Consider the following 19,707-nt stretch of genomic DNA (forward strand, 5'->3'; position numbering starts at 1 on the left):
TTTTTTGTAATCTGTATTTCAAACATCTTTTGGTCTTAGAGATTGTCACGAAATATAATATAAGCTAAATGAGTTTTGGAAAATAGGAAATTAAATAGTGCTAAGGACAATGGCTTCCTTGGGCATCAACAGCACCGAATTGGCATAGGTCACATCACTACAGAAAATAAGAAAGAAAAATTAACGAGAGAAAAATGAAAATTTGTAGAGTAAATTAACATTATCTTGAAAGTATAGCTTACTTCTTGCGACGCGCACTCTTGTCATTGACCACAACATAGCTCAGCTGTGAGCTGAGTTCCGTAAAAACAGAGTCCAGATTAACCGACTCGACATCATCGTTGATGTTAATGACAGTAATGTATGACTTGTGACCGGCGAGAGAGCTGTGGATAGGTATTAATTATGCTTAGCCCGGTATGGGTCTTAGTTGAAAAATATGGACACTAACCGCTTGAAGGCCAGCACATTGGGTCCAATGGCATTGACCGTGACATCACCCTGTTTCAGGGTGGGTTCATCGCGCAGAGCTCGCAGCTGCTTGTAGATGTTCAGATGACTGAGAGCAATGCCACGCTCCCGCTTCACATTCACCAGCTTATATTTGTCCGAAACAGGCAGCCAGGTGCTGGATCCATTAGTGAAACCAGCAAATTCCTCATCACTCCACTGGAATGGCGTGCGGACGGGATCGCGTGTGAGGCGCTCGAACTCCTGTTGGTTGGACTGGCATGCCTGCGGATCCACAGTGTCTTCCCAACTGATCCAGACGTCTTCCATGCCTAATTCTTCTCCTTGGTAATTGACACTGATGCCGGGCAGCGTCAGCAGCAGCATGTTGATAGCATCAATGCGATCGGCGCCCAGGCGCGTGCCAATGCGGCTCTGGTCATGATTGCCCAGCACCCAATTGGCAACCTTATCGGCAGGCATGTTGTCCAGCCAATTATGCAACAGCTCCGAATAATGATATGCATCGGAGTTGTAGTTAATGTTTGAGAGCAGCTCAAAGTTGAACGGAATCTGGGAGCCATTGTGGGTGCTGTTGCCGTAGTACTGCATCAGCACATCCAAGGGGGCATATGCCTCGGTGAGGAGAATACGATCATCACCACCCAGCTCCTGGTCAATCTCTTCGATGACCTGGCGGAATTGGTAAACCAAATCAATGGTTTCGGGCTGGTTTGTGGTATAGATGTGGTCCAAATAGGAATAATCCTCCGGATCGCTAACATACTCATTTCTTGGTTCATCGGGCCAATCGCCGTTGGAGTCGGGCGCGACTTCGAAGACATGCGGTACAGCATCGATGCGGAAGCCAAAGACGCCTTTGCGCAGCCAGAAACGAAGGACATCCTTCATGGCCTCCACAACCTTTGGATTGCGGTAGTTGAGATCCGGCTGCTTGGCAAGGAACTGGTGCAGATAGTACGCCTGGCGACCCTCGTGCCAAGTCCACTGAGAGCCGCGGAATACGCTTATCCAATTCGTTGGTGGCTGCCTGATGCCATTGACCACCTTGCCGGTATGCCACACATAGAAGTCCTTGTACTCCTCCTCACCCGCTGCAGAGCGTATAAACCAGTCGCACTCATCGGACGAGTGGTTGGGCACAAAGTCCAAAATGATTTTGATGTCCAGTTGCTTGGCGCGCTCTAACAACTTTTCAAAGTCCTCCATGTTGCCAAAGAGCGGGTCAATGTCGTAGAAGTCGGCCACATCATAGCCAAAGTCCGCCATGGGCGAGGTGAAAATCGGCGACAGCCAAGTGGCTGTAACACCGATCTCTTTCAGATAGGCCAGCTGTTGCGTAATACCTGCACGCAAATCAAAATGACACTTTTATCAGCTTTTATTGTTCTCACCTACCATTAAGGTCGCCAACGCCATCGCCATCGCTGTCCTTGAAGGATCGCGGATAGATCTGATAGAACTGCGCCGTGCGCCACCAACCCACCTCGGCGAGCGTGGGCAGCACAAGTGCCAGCAGGCAGCACAGTGTCAGAGATTTGGTCAACATGTTGTCGCAATACTGACTACGACTGCGGATTAGTTGGTAGCCTTATTTATGCACTAGGCCCCATGCAGCGAGCAGCGATGATAAGCTTAGGCCGTGATAAGCCCCCAATAATGCAAACTATCGACCACTGATTAGATCTGAAGGTCTAGGCCTGATATGTTTACGACCGAAGCGTTTTCAGCCTGGTCTTCCATAAGAAAACGGGCGTAGGTATTTATGAGAGCCACTCATTATCGCTATTATTCTGGTTTCACGTTTGCAGATCATGAGACAGATAAGCAGCAAATTAATTTCGTAAATGCATAAAAAATATGACTCAGCCCAAGACCGAACAACTGCTGTTCTTATGTTAAATTTATGAGTCCAATTTGCTGGGGATATTTTTTAAGTATGTGCACATCAAGCGCCATCCAGTACATTAATAGAGCAGCTAAATGAAGAAGAAAATGAAAACAAATGTCTAGATAGAGACCATAATATTTTTTGTTAAAATATATTCTTGCAGCAAATAAATTTCCAATTGGAATGACACACTAAAACTTTGTATACAAAAGAATTCCACCCACATTCAATTTATAAAAGTCCCTCACCCATAAAACTGATCAGATTGGTCAGTAGAAAAAGTTTTAAATATGGTTTGCTATCGAGGGAAAAACCCTGTCTATCTTTTATAAATAAATCAGCCTAATTGTCAATTCCATCTTGTTCTGCACACTGTAAATAAATCTATAAAGTTGTCTAATGTACTATCTTTTCAGTACTAACCTATTCCAACAGTTCTTTGCAATATTATTTATAAATTAAATCTAAGCTTCATAAAATCGAAGCCTAAGAGGTTTTCTACATCTTTAAAAAAGTACGCGAATCCCAATTTTTTCCATTTAGTTTCATAAATCACTGGACTTACCCCCTAGTGAAGAGGGCCCACACTTCTCGAAAAACAACGATAAGCGCTAATGCCAATTGTTTTACAATTTAGATTCGAGCATTATCGATAGCAGCTGAAGGCATATAATAGGTCGATGGACCTCGGGGCTCCTTTAGTTTGAAATGACTACTTGGTCTAGCATTGCCTTACTACTGGGCTTAGGCCTGTTGGCCGTGGATGCGGCTGCGCCGTGGTGGCAGACGGCCTCCTTCTATCAAATCTATCCTCGCTCTTTTAAGGATAGCGATGGAGATGGCGTTGGCGATCTGAATGGTGTTACCGAGAAGCTGGAGTATCTGAAGGAGATTGGTGTGACAGCGACTTGGTTGTCGCCGTTCCTGCGCTCACCTATGGCTGACTTTGGATACGATATATCGGACTTTAAGGAAGTGGATCCTCTCTTCGGCACAATGGAAGACTTTGAGAACATGGTAGCACGTGCCAAGCAGCTAAATGTTAAAATCATCTTGGACTTTGTGCCCAATCATTCGAGCGACGAATGCGACTGGTTTATTCGCTCTGCTGCCGGTGAAGAGAAGTACAAGGATTATTACATCTGGCATCCGGGCTTTTTGGAGAACGGCGAACGCAAGCCGCCAACCAACTGGGTGAGCGTATTCCGTGGCTCGGCTTGGGAATGGCATGAGGGACGCCAGGAATATTATCTGCATCAGTTCCACAAGAAGCAGCCGGACTTTAACTTCCGCAATCCCGTCGTCCGCGAGGAAATGAACAATATTCTGCGTTTCTGGCTGGAGAAAGGCGTCGACGGATTCCGCGTGGACGCCATATATCACGCTTTCGAGGTTGAAGCCGATGAAAATGGCAACTATCCGGACGAGCCTCGCAACGACTGGACCAATGATCCCGACGAGTACGGCTACACCCACAAAGTCTACACGGTCGACCAGCCCGAGACGCCGCATTTGGTGTACGAATGGCGTGAGATTCTGGAACAGTTCCAGAAGGAAAACGGCGGTGAGGAACGGTAAGTTAATTAAACGCTTTTTCGGAATGTAGACTTAGTAATTGCACTTGCTACACTTAGCATACTCATGGTGGAGACCTGGTCCCCCATTGAGATTGTAATGCACTACTATGGCAACGAGACAGCCGAGGGCGCACAGATACCCTTCAATTTCCAGCTGATAAGTAATCTGCACATGGACTCCGATGCCTATCACTACGAGTACTTGATCAACAACTGGCTATCGCTAATGCCGACCGGCAAGAGTGCCAACTGGGTGGTAAGTTGACTACAAAGGCTTCCTACAACCATGTGATTAATCGCATATCAAATCAATTGACTATACGGCGCACAGATTGGCAATCACGATAAGAACCGCGTCGGTTCACGGTTTGGTGCCGATCGCGTTGATCTGTTCAACATTTTGTTGCTCACGCTGCCCGGCTGCAGTATCACCTACCAGGGCGAGGAGCTGGGCATGCTGGATGGGTATGTTTCGTGGGAAGATACAGTGGATCCTCAGGCCTGCAATGGGTACGAGGAGAATTACATGGCGATGTCCCGGGATCCCGCCAGAACGCCCATGCACTGGACAAATGGTAACTTGGCTGGTTTCACCAGCGGCAGCGACACCTGGCTGCCAGTTGCCCAGGACTATGCCCAGCGCAATGTGCAGACAGAGCGCGGTGCCCCGCTCAGCCATTTAAATGTCTTCAAGCGTTTGCAACAGCTACGCCAGGAGCCAACCATTGAGCAGGGAGCCGCTGAGGTGAAGGCTGTCAGTGGCTATGTCTTGGCGGTCAAGCGGTAAGTGAAGCCCTCTTATAATAAGCCCCAGTATATTTATCACACCATATCTCTGACAGCTATCTGAGTGGCAATTACGTGTACATTTCACTTTTTAACATTTTCGATAATATTGAAAATGTGAATCTGAATGACGTATTCAGCGGGCTGCCTGACAATTTCCAGTATGCCCTGGTCACCGACAAGTCCATCAAACAGCTAGGCGACAAGGTCCCCGCCAGCAGTGTCACGCTTATGCCCCATGAGGCCGTTGTTCTGCGCTCCACAACAACCATCTAAGCCAGCACAGAATATCAAGAGTTGTGCGAAATAAAAAATGGATTTATCTCGATAGGATTTATGTTTTGGACTTTTATTTAAACTGATTAAGCTTATCTTCGACTAAAATCTGAATTTATTTGCGCTTGAATCATGCATTTATTCTTGTCGCTAAAAGTGCTGTGATAAACAGTTATGTATGTATATGTGTATATGAATGTACATATATTCCCATATCAGTCTATCGACAAATAAATGTAAACAAGCTTCGACGCTATCGAATAAACACCCTAGAAACGAAAAGGAAAAAGAGGTTTTAATTTGTAAAGATACTAGTTGGGCAATCAAGTATTTTTCATTATCAGAAAATAATACAAACAACCACTTAATAATTTTATAAATCTACATCTATCGCTTCTACCACAAATAAATTAAATAAATAATACCATCCGAAGATATTAATATTTGCTAGTTCTTAAGGTTGGCAATCCTCTTAAATAAGTTGAGTACAGGGTATACAAACAACAGCAGAAAAATATGCCGGCAGCTGTAGTGTCAACTGAGAGAGCAAATTAGAATAATGATCGAATTAACGCCAAATATTGCAACTGTATGCACAGTGGGTTCTGTATGTACATGTACATTTAAAAATAAACATAAATATATATTAAAATGATAAGTTAATTCCTTCTATTTCTATACAAACCAATATATATATTATTATATATCTATACAATATGCAAAATTCGAGTATTTCCTTATTTAGTTTACCTAACAAAGAAAAAGTTTAAAATACTTAAATCTCCTTGAATATAGCATTACATTAAAACGATCTTATTAGCCTATTTATAATCTTGTCCGTAAAACCATAAATTATCCCCATTCCGAACTATTTTATTCCGATCACCCACTGTGCCCATTCGAATATACTTTTTATATGTTTGAGAGTAAATGTGTTGCTGTGCTCTCTGTTTTTTCATGTTTCTATCAATTCGTAAGTCCTCTCTTTGCGGCTCAGGTGGTACGGAGAGCACGTACGCTAAAAATAAATCAAATAAACCAAATTCATATGCTCAGGAGAGCACTAGTGGAGGTGGCGTTAGCGGACAGTCTGTGAATTTGCATGATCTTCAAGTGTTTCGCTTGCAATCGTCAGTCGCTTTTGTTTGTTCGTTGCATTCAGTTCCAACGGAGACAGTTTCTGTGGCGAAGCCGATCATAGAGGAGCTATCAGAATATGCTGATCTCAGTGAAAGCTTTGCTGATGCTGCTGCTGCTGCAGTTTATTGGCCCGGCGTTGAGTCAGCCCTATCCCAACTATCATGCGGACTTTGTGGACATCGATCACCGTAGAACTGAGCCCAAGTGGTGGCAAGCCGGCGCCTTTTATCAAATCTATCCAAGGTCATTTAAGGACAGCAATGGCGACGGCGTGGGCGATCTGAATGGTGAACCAGAGCGAAAGAATAAAGCAACAAGTAAAAGAGATTCTGAAAGTGATAAACATTTTTAGGCATTGCGGATCGTCTGCCATATCTGAAGGAATTGGGCATTACGGCCACTTGGCTATCGCCCATTTTTAACTCGCCCATGGCGGACTTTGGCTACGACATTGCCAACTTCACCGAAATAGCGCCTATCTTTGGCACTATGTCCGACTTCGAGCGACTCATGAAGACCGCCAAGCAACTGGATATGAAAATCATTTTGGACTTTGTGCCCAATCATTCGAGCGATGAGTGCGACTGGTTTAAGCGATCGGCGGCAGGCGAGGTGGAGTACAAGGATTTCTATGTTTGGCATGCCGGGCGTATGGTTAACGGCACTCGCCAACCGCCTAGCAACTGGTTGAGCGTGTTCCGCGGCTCCGCCTGGGAGTGGCATGAGACTCGCAAAGAGTATTATCTTCATCAATTTCTCAAAAAGCAACCCGATCTTAACTATCGAAATCCCAAAGTGCGGGAGACCATGAAGGTGGGTTAAAGATATCTACTAATCTTAAATTAAATAGTCTAGGCTTGACTTATTCTTGCCCAGCAATAGAGACCTTGGCTGGGTCTCAAGTTAATCTCTATTGGCAATGTCCAATATGAACCGTCTCTGATTTTTCCACTATTTTCTTTTCTCGCAGAATGTGCTGCGCTTTTGGTTGGCCAAGGGCGTTGCCGGCTTTCGAATTGATGCAGTGCCGAGCGTGTTTGAGATAGCGCCCGATGCTGCGGGTCAGTATCGCGACGAACCGCGCAACGATTGGGTCAATGATCCCGATGACTACGGGTATCTGCAGCACATCTATACGGTGGATCAGCCGGAGACACTGGCCATGGTGTACGAATGGCGTGCCGTGCTCGATGAGTTCAAAGATGGCGACGAGCGAATCTTGCTTGCGGAGACCTATTCACCCATCGATATTGTGATGCAGTACTATGGCAATGCAACATCAGAGGGTGCTCAGCTGCCGTTCAACTTTCTGCTGATAACCGAAATCTCAAACAAGTCCAACGCGGTGGACTATGCTCAAACCATACAGAAGTGGATACAGCACATGCCGCAGGGTCGCACAGCCAACTGGGTGGTAGGTTTCCTACTGTCCCCTTGTGCTTTATCCCCTGCTAAGGTTTTTCTTTTCAATATTCACAGTTGGGCAATCACGATCAGTCGCGTGTGGGCTCGCGTCTTGGCGCCGATCGCGTGGATATGTTGAATATGCTGATCACCACATTACCGGGCGCCAGTGTTACCTATCAGGGCGAGGAGCTGGGCATGACAGATGTGTGGATATCATGGAAGGACACCGTTGATCCCTCGGCCTGCAATACGAATGCCAGCATCTATGAACATTTCTCACGTGATCCCGAGCGCACACCCTTCCAGTGGAGCGGCGATGCCGATGCCGGTTTCAGCAATGCTAGCAAGACATGGCTGCCCATTGCCGGAGATTACAAGCAGGTTAACGTGGACCAAGAGCGCCAACAGCCACTGAGCCATCTCAATATCTACAAGGATTTGCTGAAACTCAAACGAACGGAGAAAACTCTGCAACTGGGCAATATTGAGGTAAAGGCCTTAAGTGGAGCAGTTCTGGCCGTGAAACGGTGGGTGCACTATGTTTGCAAAGCGAATCATTTGTAATTTGTCAGCATATTCTTTTCATAGCTTCCGAGAGAATGACTTCACCTATGTGACATTGCTAAACATCTTCGATGGTTTTGAAACAGTTAATCTGAATCAGAGCTTATCGGATTTGACAGCTCAAATGGAGGTGGTGCTGGTATCAGGCAACTCCAAGCGTAAAGTGGAGTAAGTAGTTTATATATTAATTATGTCTTTGGTAATATTTAATTAGAGACTCATATGTTAAGAATACTCTACATAAGCATACGTAAGTAAACACACCAAATATGACCAGTATGAAATATATGTATTTAAATTTATCCCTTCATTATATTATATAAAATATATTTTTATTAAATTCCAATTTGCAGACAGCAAAAATAGTGAGACTTACATCCTCCGCCCATTTCATTTCATTAAAATGAAGCAAATTTCTTAACATTCCTCTCCACATAAGTATATTTACACCCTTATATATCTAACATATATTAACAATCGACATGTTTAGATTGTAATTTACATTTCAATCCTGTTTTCTATATAATTGGATGAGAGCGAGCTTATATATGTTTTTGTCCGTTTCTTAGACTTGCTAAAGACTTGGAACCTTTGATAGTATTATATCTTTTGCCATAGCTGACATCCCCAAATGAAAATAGTTAACAATATTAATTATCTTTAGTTTCTTAATAAGTTATTACTTCTAGAGAATTAAGGCTTTTTAGATGTTTAATCTAAATTTTAGACTTTTATGCTAAGTGATCTCTGCTCAAAGCGACCTGATATATTAATATTTGTCTTCACATCTGTATTTCCTTAGTGATCTCATCGATAGCAGCTCTCTGCAGCTGCTTCCCAAGGAGTCGTTGATTCTGAGAAGCACATCGACTTATTACACGTACTATGTGAATGGAGAACATCGTAAGTTGCCTGTGCTGGGCATTTATCTGGTGTTGGCTCAAGTGGTACTCTATCTGAACTATTGTCAAGTTCTCGCACTCAATCGCAGGTGGTAGTCATTTATAATAATGTGAATACTCATAGCCAAATAAATGTTTACAAACATTCGATGCACTTGATGCTTATCAATCTAATTGGAACGTTCGCTGGGGAGCACGATGAGTATATATAGCTCTGCGAAATCGCGCATTTAATCAGTTATGGCGCATTTATTAAAGTTGTTAGTCACGTTGCTGTGCTTGGGGCTGCAGTGCGGCCTGGGCCAGACAGCTGCTGTCGATCTGGAGAGCGCGAGCAGCAGCAGCAGCAGTGAAGCTACTCGCGATTGGTGGCAGGTGGCACAGTTTTATCAGATCTATCCACGCTCCTTCAAGGATTCGAATGGCGATGGTATCGGCGATTTGCAGGGCATCATTTCCAAGCTAGATTATCTCAAGGATCTGGGCGTTACGGCCACTTGGCTGTCGCCCATTTATACCTCGCCCATGGCTGACTTTGGCTATGACATAGCCGATTTCTTTGACATTCAGGCGGAATACGGCACTCTAACGGACTTTGATGAGCTCATTGCGGCTGCAAACGAACGTGGACTTAAGATCATACTCGACTTTGTGCCCAACCACTCGAGTGATGAGAACGTCTGGTTCCAAAAATCAGTGCGTCGCGAGAAGGGCTACGAGGATTATTATGTGTGGCACGATGGCTACTTGAATGCCACCACTGGCCAGCGTGAACCGCCGTCCAACTGGCTGCAGGCCTTCCGAGGCAGCGCCTGGGAGTGGAACGAGCAACGTGGCCAATATTACCTGCATCAGTTTGCTGTAAAGCAGCCCGATCTTAACTATCGCAATCCCGCGGTGGTGGCCCAAATGAAGCGCGTCCTCACTTACTGGCTGGATCGTGGCGTTGCCGGCTTTCGCATCGACGCCGTGCCCTGGTGCTTCGAGGTGGTGCCCGACGCTCAGGGTCGGTACCCTGACGAGCCGCTGAGCGGCTATACGGATGACCCAGATGATTCGTCCTACCTGAAGCACATATATACCCAGGATCAACCCGAAACCGTGGACATGGTGTATCAGTGGCGGCAGCTGCTCGATGACTACAAGCGCATACATGGCGGCGATACGCGCGTCCTTATGGTGGAGACCTATTCGGCCGTGGACTATGTAATGAAGTTCTATGGCAATCGCACCACAAAGGGCGCTCAAATACCCTTCAATTTTCAATTTATTGTCGGCGGGCAAGGCGATAAGAACAACACGGAACTGAATGCTGTCGGCTTTGTGAAGATCATTAATAGCTGGCTAAGCCAGATGCCAGCGGGCCAGACAGCAAACTGGGTGGTAAGTATTTAGGACTATATATTAAATATTATTATAATCTATGCAGTATCAGACATCAGAGAGCATTATTCATTTAAGTATAATATAGTACTACTTTCGATTCTATATATGTACTATGTCATTATGCAGCGCCTAACTTTCAATCTGCCTCTTTTCTTAGATGGGAAACCATGACCAGCGTCGCGTGGGCAGTCGCTATGGAGAGGATCGCATCGATTTGATGAATATGCTGCAAATGTTTTTGCCTGGGGTGAGCATTACGTACCAGGGTGAGGAGTTGGGCATGACGGATCTGGATATAAGCTGGGAAGACACGCGTGATCCGGCTGCCTGCAATTCTAATGAGAACATTTACGAGCAGTTCACGCGAGATCCCGCCAGAACGCCCTTCCAGTGGAGCAGCGAGCAGAACGCTGGCTTCTCCAGCAACAGCACCACCTGGCTGCCCATCAATCCGAACTATGTGACCGTCAATGTGGAGACAGAGAGTGCCGCCAACTCCAGTCACCTCAAGCTGTACAAGCTGCTCGTGCAGCTGCGTCAGTCCAAGACACTCCAGTACGGAGCCACTCGTTATGCAGCCGTCAACGACAACGTAGTGGCCATCAAGAGATCGTTAAGTGGACAGCCCACCTATGTGCTAGTTGCCAATGTGCTGGGTACCAGTGTCAGCGGCGTAGACGTGGCCAGCGCGCTCTATGCCTCCGGCAGCTACAAGATTACGCTGCTCAATCCGCAAGCCCAGGCAACTGTGGGGTAAGTTCGCTAATCAATAGCTCAATTTAAAGCTGACTTTTATTTCAATTTCTGCAGCGCCAGCGTCACGTTGAGCAGCCTGAGTTTGCCGCCATATGCGGCTCTGATTGTGGAATCTGTTTAGGTGTCCCTTAAATTATTTGCCTTGTCATAAGTTATCAAGAATATATATGTGTGTGTGCTCGCATGTAAAAGTCATTGGGAAAACTTTTCAATTTGGGGTCCCAGAATCTGGGAACTTATTATAAATTATTAGAGAACTTTGTCTGCCTCAAGTATGCCCGTGCCACCCCACCACAAAAAAAGAAGAAATTCCATTAGACGTGATTGATAAGACACACAAATCACGCATACGCAGTGTTGCAGCAGACATCAAAACACCTCCGACTCGCTGACTGTAAATTTGAGCTCACATCCTTGCTGCTGGCCGTCGCCTTGGCCCTGACAACTTCCCCGGCCAGCCATATTATAGGTAAGTAGGTGTGGTTGTGGTGTGGGCAGGACACGACCAGAATGCCAAACAACAGCAAAAAACGACTGGGGTTAGCTTTTTAATTTACTCATAAAAAACTGAAGTGAAATTATTATTAGCTTTCAACTCAGGGCAATACTCATGGTGTGCTTCAAATTTATGTGCATTTCTCTCTACCACAAAAACATGCCCTGAAATGAAACTTGAACCTGTTAGCCACAAATTAAGAACGAGCTGCGTCAAAACAAAAGCAAATACGCGAGGGTAGGGTTGGTAATGTCCTAATTCACGCTGGAACTGAATGTAAACAAGTAAGTATCGTCGGGAGCTCCCAACTAGGGGATACCCTGAACCCTCTCGCGCTACGAGCTCGTTTGCTAAAGCAGTAATAACGAGAAAGAAAGGCTATCTTCGGCACGCCAAAGATCTGATTACCCTTGCAGACCCAACCTTTTCATGATGCGTTACACATATCACGACAAAATGATAATACCCTCTGCAAGGGTATAAAAATAAATTTAAAACAAGTAAGAGGCTCTAGTCGAGAGCTCCCGACTAGGGGATAGCCTGAACCCTCTTCCTTCAACATCAAATGCATACATATATATTCTATTTTAGAAGCTATATGTCAAGTTTGGTGACTTTAGCTCTCATTATTTAGAAAAATTGCCCAAAAAACATGATTTCGATATCGATTTTTATCGATTGCTTGGAAACGGAGTAAGTCATCGATTATCGGAAGCAAACTCGATCTGCGCAGCCACTAGGAGGACCTACACTTAAAACCATTTTTAATGGGTTCAATGGGTATAAAAATCAGAACAGTTCCCTCAATAAGACTTTAATCCATAACAGTACGCACTAGAAAGCGATTGCTGTAAAAGGAAAGATACTGTGGCATAGTATCATACTGTTCTTTAGGAAATAGGAATAAATTGCGCTGTGTATTATTTATATTTTATTTATTTAACGACAATTTTACTCCGAGGTATAAGTTCAATGTGGCAACTAGCTGGGGTATTTTGCGACTATGTGATTCGGGGACTGATAGTTTCCTTCGAGTGTCGTTTGACCTTCGCTCTAGTAAGTTAGCTGCTGCAATATTATTTAGTGTCAAATAAATTTAAATCTTTATAAATTTATATGTATACAATATCTATCTGGTTGCCGGCAGTCTGCCCTTTAGGACGCAGTTCTTTAATACGTTGGCAAAGTAATTTACATCCAATTGCTCCCGTTTATCACAGTTATAAATCAATATATAGTATTTAAAATAGCACTATGCATATTTGCCTGTCATAAAAAAAATTAATAAAAGGAACTGTTTGGTAATCAATCTCAAATCTTGAAATAATGTATATATCTGTATCTGTATCAAAAACTAAAGTTCGGTCAGCTCTTTCTTGTCATTGCCTTCAAGCGTGAACTTCGGAAAATTAGCAGTCTGTGCCGAAGCGGCTTACAAAATAAATAAAAATCGTGTAAATGGCGGCGTGACTGGCCAACCCATTAAATGGGTCGCAGACACAATCTGAGCCGGGGGCTGGAGCCTCCTTACTCTCGTTTACGTGACCTGAAACCCAAAAAAAAAAACAAACCGAAAAGAAAACCAACAAGAAATAAATATGTATACATATGAATACCGCAAGACAAGGCCGAGCGCCACCTGGCGGTGGAAGCCTACCTAGGGCGGCATTTTGCTTGGTTGGGCGCCATTTTGTGTGCATTTTATTTTGTGAAGATAATGAAGTTAATTTCCCGAAAAGAGGGTGCTTAAAAAATCAACGCATTTCGCATTAAGTTGAAGATGGGTTTCAAAGATTTACGATGAAGCAAGCCGAAAACTTTTACCTCGTCCTACACCAAAACTTTGAAATGCATTAAGTTTGTAATCTGTGGTAATTTCGTAGGCAGCAAGGAAGGAAACAGTGGCACATTTACTAAATGTATTCCAGCCACAACAGCGTTTGCATATTAAGTTTGTTTGCACACGGAGCGTATGCGTAATATTTGAGTGCGTCTCAAATTTGTTTGGCTTCTCTAATTTTCCAGGTATTTCTAGCCTAGTTTCTGTTCTTATTATATAGTTGTAAACGAGCCTCGATGATTTTTTCTGCGATCTACCCTATGCCAGGCACGTACACATTTGGTCAGGTGGGCATACAAAAATTACAATAACCTTTCGATGCATCGTATATTTGAATTTATTCTGCTTAAAGACCAAGAAAACATGGCCAATTGACTTACAAATGCTAGTGAAGGTTAAGCCCCATCAAGTAGTTTCAGTTATGACTATTTCTTATCAGCTCTTTACACTCTGAACGCGGTGGAAATGGGCATAAAGGTTATAACGGGCTATATATATGAAAATATATGTAACAGGCTGTAGGAAGCAACTCCAACCCCTTATGTTATACGTATTCTTGGTAAGCATCCAAGGTGATCTGGCGATATTAGGGTATTTGTGCTATCAATGCTCTTAATAGATCGGGTACTCCCGACTTGTGCACTCTTACTTGTTGGTTTTGAATTTGAATTTGTTGTATTACCTAAAGGTTAAGCCTTGTGAAACAGCTAAAAAAAAATTCCCAAACACTTCATGACATTATTTTTCCGAAATATTCCAAAATTTACTGACTTTAAAAAGGAATTGTTTTTTGCTTAATACAAATTTTTTAACCCATCGATTTTTAACTTTTTTGAATGCCTACAAATTCAAAGGGGTTTAACATCTCAAAATTTGACGATATTACCCGAGATATTAATAAAAAATGATCAAAAAAGTTTTGCTTCTCTAGCCAACCATAACGATAACGATAATAGCTCCACAATTATAGCTCATTAACCCTTGTGCAACACAGGCAAAGGGTTCAGATGGGCGCTTTCGCCATTGGCACCGCTTATTTGGACGCCACTCACGTAGCTGCCACCAAAACGATGACACTTAAGTCCAACTAAAGGGCAATAAGTGAGAAGAGACCACTTGGCATCGCTGCTGTTCGGTGTGAGCATAATGGTATTAGGCATAAGAATTTGCGTTTTTCAAACGCATCAATCAAAGGTGATTCGATTAAACATCAATTTTATGTAATCAAATTCTGATATTTAGCCACATAGTTTCAGTCACTTAAATGAACATTGATTGCATACAATTAACTCTATTAAAAACTATTGGATATACAGGCAAAATATGTGTTGACAATCTAAAAGATAAAAACCTCTATAGTTTTAAATAAATTAAATCATTTTTCAGAAATAAAATATACGATATAAAACGATGTACGGTTTAAACACAACTTATTAGACAGTTGCATTTTCGTACGTATCATCTTTATACTTGCCTTTTAAACCTCTGGAATATACGAGAACAGCTTTTTTTTGAGAAAAGCCTGTTTTTAGCTAACTAAAAGTTGTGAGCAAGGTAAACACTTGCCGTCAACCAGGCAATTGATTTTGTATTCTCGCACACCTCAGTCTGCAAATCCGATATGGAAATCCGGAGAGGTACTTAAACTAAATACGTGTGAGTGACCCATTTCTGACGCATTGAAGTTGTGCTTTCACCTGTGTCACCTGTAGGCACTTTAAAAATTCTCAACTATTGTACGGCTATTTTTGGTCGTGGCTTACGCGTCATTTGCCTTGCTAGCGCCAACAAATTAACATGTGTAAACTCAATTTAATTATCTTTAGCATAATTGAAATTTCACTTACAGAAACCTAACCCATACAAGGGTATAGCTGCGAGGGTCAGTTGATGAGATTTCGTCTTTTGAGTTATAGAATCCATTATATAAATAAGAAAAAGCTCGTGACGCGTGTTGATTGAAGAGTATTCCCTAGTCGGGAACTGGACGCATTGAGAAATATACTAAAAATGTTTTTGCTCTACATAAGCACACATATTATATACCCTATAGCTCTTTACATCTTCGAGACATGACTAAAGAAGGCTACATATAGATATTTATTACGTAGAAACAGAGGTTCTTCTGGTAAATTAAAAGTGAAGTAACTTGAGTATGAAACCGAACGAACAATCCTCTTTCCTGCTCTTTAGATCCATTTGTATAACCCAATTTCTTTGAGTACATAGGAATTAAATATATTTCTTTTTTTCGATTCTTTTCGACGTTCGCCTTCAATATAACTGTCCACTAAGTAATTAATTGTACGCAACCGCAAAACCACCAGCCAGCCCTCGTTAGGTGCTCTTAAACTTCAAAGGTGGCCAGGACATCGTATAAGGTCGTCATTTTTGGGGGACTAGGCCCCACATATCTCTGTATTTACTTTGTGTCACGCATACTTTGCTTTTCGGTTAAGCAAACAATTTATAAAGTACCAAATACGAGACGGCTCGCAGCTCGACTTTAATTTTTGTGTAAACACTTTAAATGGCGACCCCCGTAACGAGTCCCGCGTCTTGCGGAAATTACATGAGTGTGTCGAGCACTTGAGCCTATCTGCGAGCATGTGTGTGTGTGTGCGCGTGAGGGTGTGTGCGTGTATGACTGAGTGGTTTGTTTGTCGATTTGTTTCTTTATATATTTACACAAGCTTCGGCATATTTGCTTTAAGCCAATTTGCGATAGCAAACTTAATTGGTTATAAAATAAATCCAAGTAGAGGAACTTTGTTGCAGTTAACTGGCACTCATAACCAGAGCCTCTCCAGCAGCCAAGCTGAGACCATTGCGCTCAAACAGAACCCTTTTATATAAATATAATTGAAAAGAGTTTAAGTTTGTCAATTGTCAAGTTGACCTAATGACTTACCCCTCTGCCTTTGTGGAATTCAGGCTGCGGATCTGCAAAGTCAAGTGAGATGGCAAAGTCTTGTCAAACTGGTCAAGATCAATTGTGGTGCCGCTGCTGCCTAAATTGGCCACATAAACAATGCTGGGAGATCCAGACAAGTAGCTGGGTAGTAATAAAGATAAAGATTGTTAGAAAAAATAGACAGAGAGCTTAGCTGGATTTTTAGAGAAGGTCATGCTTTCGTGGCTTGCCAGCTCCCAAAAAGGTATGTATCCAAAAGATTTGAAGATCTTTGTCTGACTCAGATATACTCAATTGAATAATTATAATATATTTATTAAGATATAAAAGCAACTCGGATCGATGGCATTTTTTCCATTAATAATCATGTGATAAAAACTTCCGATGCTTGTGAAGTAAAATCTCCACTTAAGTGCTAGGTGTAAAGTCAGGATCGTAAATTCTTCAACTTGTCATAAGGTATCTTGATAATATAAAAAGAAATGTTTTTAAGGACCTATGACTGCCAAAATATATTGTGATCCAATTCTACACCAATCTATTTTATCCATGCAGAAAAGTAAGATAGCTTCATGACTAAGAACGAAGTAGGTAGAGCCTTCGCCAGAATTTGTAGACGGGATCAGGAAAATATATGTATAAATATTTAAAAGGTCGGGTAGAGCCCTATGATGTTCACTCAGAGTTTTGTCAGGATTCGAACAAGCGAACGAAGGACCAGAAGCGACAAAGGGTGTGCACTGAAAACCTGAGAGCTCCTGAACTCTTTAATTAAGATAAGTAAGGTTAAGCCAACTAAGTTAAGTTAATCTCTGCTTACTGAGTTAAGTTAACCACTCACCGCTTTGCCACAAAGACATTTTCATTAAGCACAGCATATTTAGTAGCGCCGTTCTGTAGGGTTTTGGAACTCTTACGCAGTGCCACCAGCGACTTGTATATCTTTAGATGTGAGCGAGTGGCCGCCGATTCCACCTCCACATTGACCGTTTTATAGTTCTCGGCAAGGGGAAGCCATGTCTTAGCGGCTGTGGAGAAACCCGCGTTGGTGCCACTTGTCCACTGAAAAGGCGTCCGTGATGGATCACGTGTGAACTGTTCGTAGAGGCTCTGGTTGGAATTGCAGGCAGCAGGATCTTGAGTATCCTCCCAGCTGATCCAACCATCCGTCATGCCCAGCTCCTCGCCCTGGTAGGTAACACTTCCGCCGGGCATAATCATGACCAGCATATTCATGGCATCCGTGTTGGCCACCCCATAGCGACTGGCCGCTCTGCGCTGATCGTGATTGCCAATCACCCAGTTGGCAGTGCGTCCGGCAGGCATGTTCAGCAGCCAGTTGTCCACAGCTGTCTTAATAGAGCTTGCCGAGACGCCGTTACTCGCCGGCACGGTAATCAAATTGAAATTAAAGGGCAGATGAGCGCCCTCCACCGAGCGATTGCCATAGAACTGCATGGTGTAGGCAGGCGGGGCGTATGTCTCAATAAGAAGTACTCGAGTGTCCCCGCCGTAAATGCGCTGATGGTCGTCCATCACAGTACGCCACTGGTAGGCCATATCGATGGTCTCGGGTCTGTTCTCAATCAGGTCGCTCTTCAAATAGTTGCGATTATCCACGTCGTCGGTTAAGCCACTCACTTCTTCGTCCGCATACTGGCCATTCTCATCCATCTCAACCTCGAAAAGCACCGGCACCGCATCACATCGGAAGCCAGCGACGCCCTCGCTCAGCCAATAGTGCAGCACGCGCTTCATCTGAGCCACCACATCCGGATTGCGATAGTTGAGATCCGCCTGCTGCACCGCAAACTGGTGCAGGTAGTACTGTTGACGCTCCTCCACCCACTGCCAGGCACTACCTCTGAATGCCTGCAGCCAGTTGGAAGGAGGCTCCCGCTCTCCAGTTTCAGCATTGACCTTCCCGTCGTGCCACACATAGTAGTCCTCGTAGCCCTTCTCCCGCTTCACAGACTTCTTGAACCACTCGTTCTCATCACTGGAGTGGTTCGGCACAAAGTCCAGAATAATCTTCAGATCCAGCTCGTTGGCTTTCTTGATAAGTGCTCGAAAATCTTCTAATGTGCCATACTCTGGCTGTATGTCAAAAAAGTCAGAGATATCGTAGCCAAAGTCTACCATGGGAGACTTGAAGATGGGCGATAGCCACGCAGCTGTCACGCCCAAGTCCTTAAGATACTCCAACTTACTAGTAATGCCATTCAGATCGCCGATGCCATCGCCATCAGAGTCCATGAAGGAGCGTGGATAGATTTGATAGAACTGCGCTGTTTGCCACCAGTCCTTCGAGTTGCTTTCTGCTGTTGTTGTGTCCTGGCACGTCTGGCCAAGAAGCACCAGGCAGAGCAGAGGAATAAGCACTTGCAAAGATTGCATTTTAATCACTAGTCCGGTGGACGGTCAGAGCCGTGGTTTTTATACAAGCGACCAGCTATAAGCTGACCAGATCAACTGGGCTTAAATGATAAAAAACACGCCTCAAATAGCCAAGGAATTTGCCAAGCACTTAAGCGGTAAACATTGCGAGTCAAGTACACACTAAACAAGTAAGAGGCTCTAGACGGGAGCTCCCGACTAGGGGATACCCTAAACCCTCTTCTTCCAACATCTAATGCATATATATATTCTATTTTAGCAACAACAACATTTTTCAACCAATCGAAGATTAATTTGTTTGAATGCCAATTGATGGTAGGGATCCGTACGCATTCAAAAAGGTATAACATTTTAAAATCAGACACTATTTACCCGATATATTAAAAAAAAAATCATCGAAAAAGTTTCGATTTTCGCACCGACCTCGATTTAAAAAAAAACGTGATGATTTGGAAGGTCATATCTCCGCGCGGAGCTATGTTGTTTTGGGACGTCAAATCTCCGCGCGGAGTAATGTCGTTTTGGAACGTCATATCTCCGCGCGGAGTTATGTCGGTTTGGCACGTCATATCTCCGCGCGGAGTTATGTCGTTTTGGAATGTCATATCTCCGCGCGGAGTTATGTCGCTTTGGCACGTCATATCTCCGCGCGGAGTTATGTCGTTTTGGAATGTCATATCTCCAAGCGGAGTTATGTCGTTTTGTCGATTTGGAACGACATATCTCCGCGCGGAGTTATGTCGTTTTGGGACGTCATATCTCCGCGCGGAGTTATGTCGTTTTGGAACGTCATATCTCCGCGACTCGGCTATTGGTGCTGATATATTTATACTTTATAGGGTCGGAGAAGCTTCCTTCTGCCTGTTACATACATTTGGATTTTGCACAAATACAATATACCCTT

At 43.7% G+C, this 19,707-nt stretch overlaps 5 protein-coding genes across 5 annotated transcripts; 3 read left to right on the forward strand and 2 right to left on the reverse strand.

Moving 5' to 3' along the window:
* Positions 1-4: 4 nt before the first annotated feature.
* On the reverse strand, positions 5-2,016 carry LOC115771945 (maltase A3). Its single transcript, XM_030717850.1, has 4 exons — positions 1,870-2,016; positions 452-1,817; positions 243-386; positions 5-157 (listed from the first exon to the last, which is right to left on the reverse strand). The coding sequence occupies exons 2-4, from the start codon at positions 1,738-1,740 to the stop codon at positions 91-93; spliced, it is 1,500 nt and encodes a 499-aa protein (XP_030573710.1). The 5' UTR covers positions 1,741-1,817; positions 1,870-2,016; the 3' UTR covers positions 5-90.
* Positions 2,017-3,068: 1,052 nt separating this feature from the next.
* LOC115771874 (maltase A3) lies at positions 3,069-5,266 on the forward strand. The gene is made up of 4 exons (XM_030717762.1): positions 3,069-3,936; positions 3,997-4,195; positions 4,271-4,722; positions 4,782-5,266. Exons 1-4 carry the CDS (start codon positions 3,071-3,073, stop codon positions 4,999-5,001), a joined length of 1,737 nt encoding a protein of 578 aa, XP_030573622.1. The 5' UTR covers positions 3,069-3,070; the 3' UTR covers positions 5,002-5,266.
* An 880-nt stretch (positions 5,267-6,146) lies between these two features.
* On the forward strand, positions 6,147-9,151 carry LOC115771855 (maltase A3). The gene is made up of 6 exons (XM_030717739.1): positions 6,147-6,428; positions 6,494-6,954; positions 7,112-7,555; positions 7,621-8,075; positions 8,137-8,280; positions 8,915-9,151. Exons 1-6 carry the CDS (start codon positions 6,218-6,220, stop codon positions 9,108-9,110), a joined length of 1,911 nt encoding a protein of 636 aa, XP_030573599.1. The 5' UTR covers positions 6,147-6,217; the 3' UTR covers positions 9,111-9,151.
* A 113-nt stretch (positions 9,152-9,264) lies between these two features.
* Positions 9,265-11,351, forward strand: LOC115771921 (maltase A1). The gene is made up of 3 exons (XM_030717819.1): positions 9,265-10,397; positions 10,558-11,153; positions 11,211-11,351. Exons 1-3 carry the CDS (start codon positions 9,540-9,542, stop codon positions 11,275-11,277), a joined length of 1,521 nt encoding a protein of 506 aa, XP_030573679.1. The 5' UTR covers positions 9,265-9,539; the 3' UTR covers positions 11,278-11,351.
* Positions 11,352-15,781: 4,430 nt separating this feature from the next.
* On the reverse strand, positions 15,782-18,818 carry LOC115771866 (maltase A1). Its single transcript, XM_030717749.1, has 3 exons — positions 17,248-18,818; positions 16,404-16,547; positions 15,782-16,337 (listed from the first exon to the last, which is right to left on the reverse strand). The coding sequence occupies exons 1-3, from the start codon at positions 18,801-18,803 to the stop codon at positions 16,271-16,273; spliced, it is 1,767 nt and encodes a 588-aa protein (XP_030573609.1). The 5' UTR covers positions 18,804-18,818; the 3' UTR covers positions 15,782-16,270.
* Between the last annotated feature and the right edge of the window lie 889 nt (positions 18,819-19,707).

This window comes from Drosophila novamexicana, unplaced genomic scaffold (assembly GCF_003285875.2).
Source record: "Drosophila novamexicana strain 15010-1031.04,08,12 unplaced genomic scaffold, DnovRS2.1 tig00000008-arrow-pilon, whole genome shotgun sequence".
In the NCBI taxonomy this organism is placed as follows: Eukaryota; Metazoa; Arthropoda; class Insecta; order Diptera; family Drosophilidae; genus Drosophila; species Drosophila novamexicana.